A 1,160-nucleotide genomic window follows, 5' to 3' on the forward strand; every position below is an offset into this window, starting at 1 on the left:
GCCGCGGCCCAGCCCCGGGGTTGAGCACAGGGGCCGTCTGAGGGGCCCCGAGTGTCGTGTCCACATGGTCTGGCCATCTTCTGGGTGGGCTCCAGCACCCTGGAAAGCTGCTTCTAGCTCCAGGAGCCTTGGGCACCTCCTCTGGCCTCTATGCACTGGTCACTCGGCAGGCTGTGGCCCCCCTCCAGGGCCAGAGCGGCGGACACTGGCTTGTTTGTCCATCAGCAGGCTGAGCCGGGGCGCCGTGTGCTGGCCAGGCGGGGTATGCCCCAGCCTCACGCAGGGCTGCGCAGATCCTGTCGGACCCTGTTGGCCGCTGGGCACAGGGGCCGCTGCAGGGCTGCTGTCCCGTGGGCCCTGAGCTTGGACCCCGCCTTCCCGGGCTCCCCCACGCTGGGCGCCGCTGCCTGCCAAAGCAGGCCTGGGTGTGGGCCCAGGCACCGCTGTGCAGGACCCCTGCAGGCCCTAAGGGCCTCAGCTGGACACCCGGCGGCATGCCGCCCTCAGCGTCGGGGAGGAGGCTGCCCTTTGGGCTCGGGACTCTGGGGACACGTCTGGGGACATTTGTCGCCGGGGGCAGGTGTCGGGCAGATGCTGGCCATGCATGGCTCCCGGATGAGACAGGCCTGTGCCGGCAGATGGGTGTCGCTGGGACCCCCGTGACGCTGGGGGGCTGCTGCGGGCTGGGGCCGTGGGCTCCCCCCAGCAGGGCCTCCCCAGCAGGGGGCTTCCCACGCCAGTCAGCAGGACAGGAGCGGGCGGCGGTGAGCCCCGCCCTCCAGGGGACCCCAGGCATGCTCGTGGGGGGCCGCGTCAGCCGCTGGCATCTGCAGCCGCGGGGGGCAGGCGGCTCCCGATCCGAGAGGCCCCAGAGAGATCCCAGCGTCTCAGAGCAGGCGGGGGCGGGCGCCCGCTTCCTCCTCCTCTGCCTCCTCCTCGAGGCCACGACCTGCTCTCCAGGGTCTGGCCGGAGGAACCGAGCGTCCTCCCCGCTCTCCTCGGGTGGGGCAGCAGCAAGGGTCTCGCCATCCCTCTGCCCTGGGCCTGGCCGCTGGTCCAGGCGGGGTCTCTGCCCCACGCTGCGCTGGGCCGGTGGCCTTCGGGCGGGCGCTCCTCAGCGGGCGCCAGCTGAGCGGGGGACGGTGTCTGAGGTGGCGCCG

General features: G+C 72.9%; 2 protein-coding genes across 2 annotated transcripts in view; one reads left to right on the forward strand and one right to left on the reverse strand.

Moving 5' to 3' along the window:
* The window catches only part of LOC105854573 (serine/threonine-protein kinase LMTK1-like), a 4,993-nt gene extending 4,760 nt beyond the window's left edge, over nt 1-233 (forward strand). Inside the window, exon 3 of the mRNA XM_012734560.1 lies at nt 229-233. Coding sequence (XP_012590014.1) covers nt 229-233 — 5 coding nt within the window. The remainder of the gene's footprint in view (nt 1-228) is intronic.
* Nucleotides 234-275: 42 nt separating this feature from the next.
* BAIAP2 (BAI1-associated protein 2) overlaps nt 276-1,160 on the reverse strand; it is a 10,312-nt gene continuing 9,427 nt past the window's right edge. The window contains exon 6 of the mRNA XM_012734561.1: nt 276-407. Within this exon, the coding sequence (XP_012590015.1) occupies nt 276-407 (132 nt within the window). The remainder of the gene's footprint in view (nt 408-1,160) is intronic.

The sequence above is a fragment of the Condylura cristata genome, unplaced genomic scaffold (genome assembly GCF_000260355.1).
Source record: "Condylura cristata isolate star-nosed mole 26May11 unplaced genomic scaffold, ConCri1.0 scaffold00060, whole genome shotgun sequence".
Taxonomy (NCBI): Eukaryota; Metazoa; Chordata; class Mammalia; order Eulipotyphla; family Talpidae; genus Condylura; species Condylura cristata.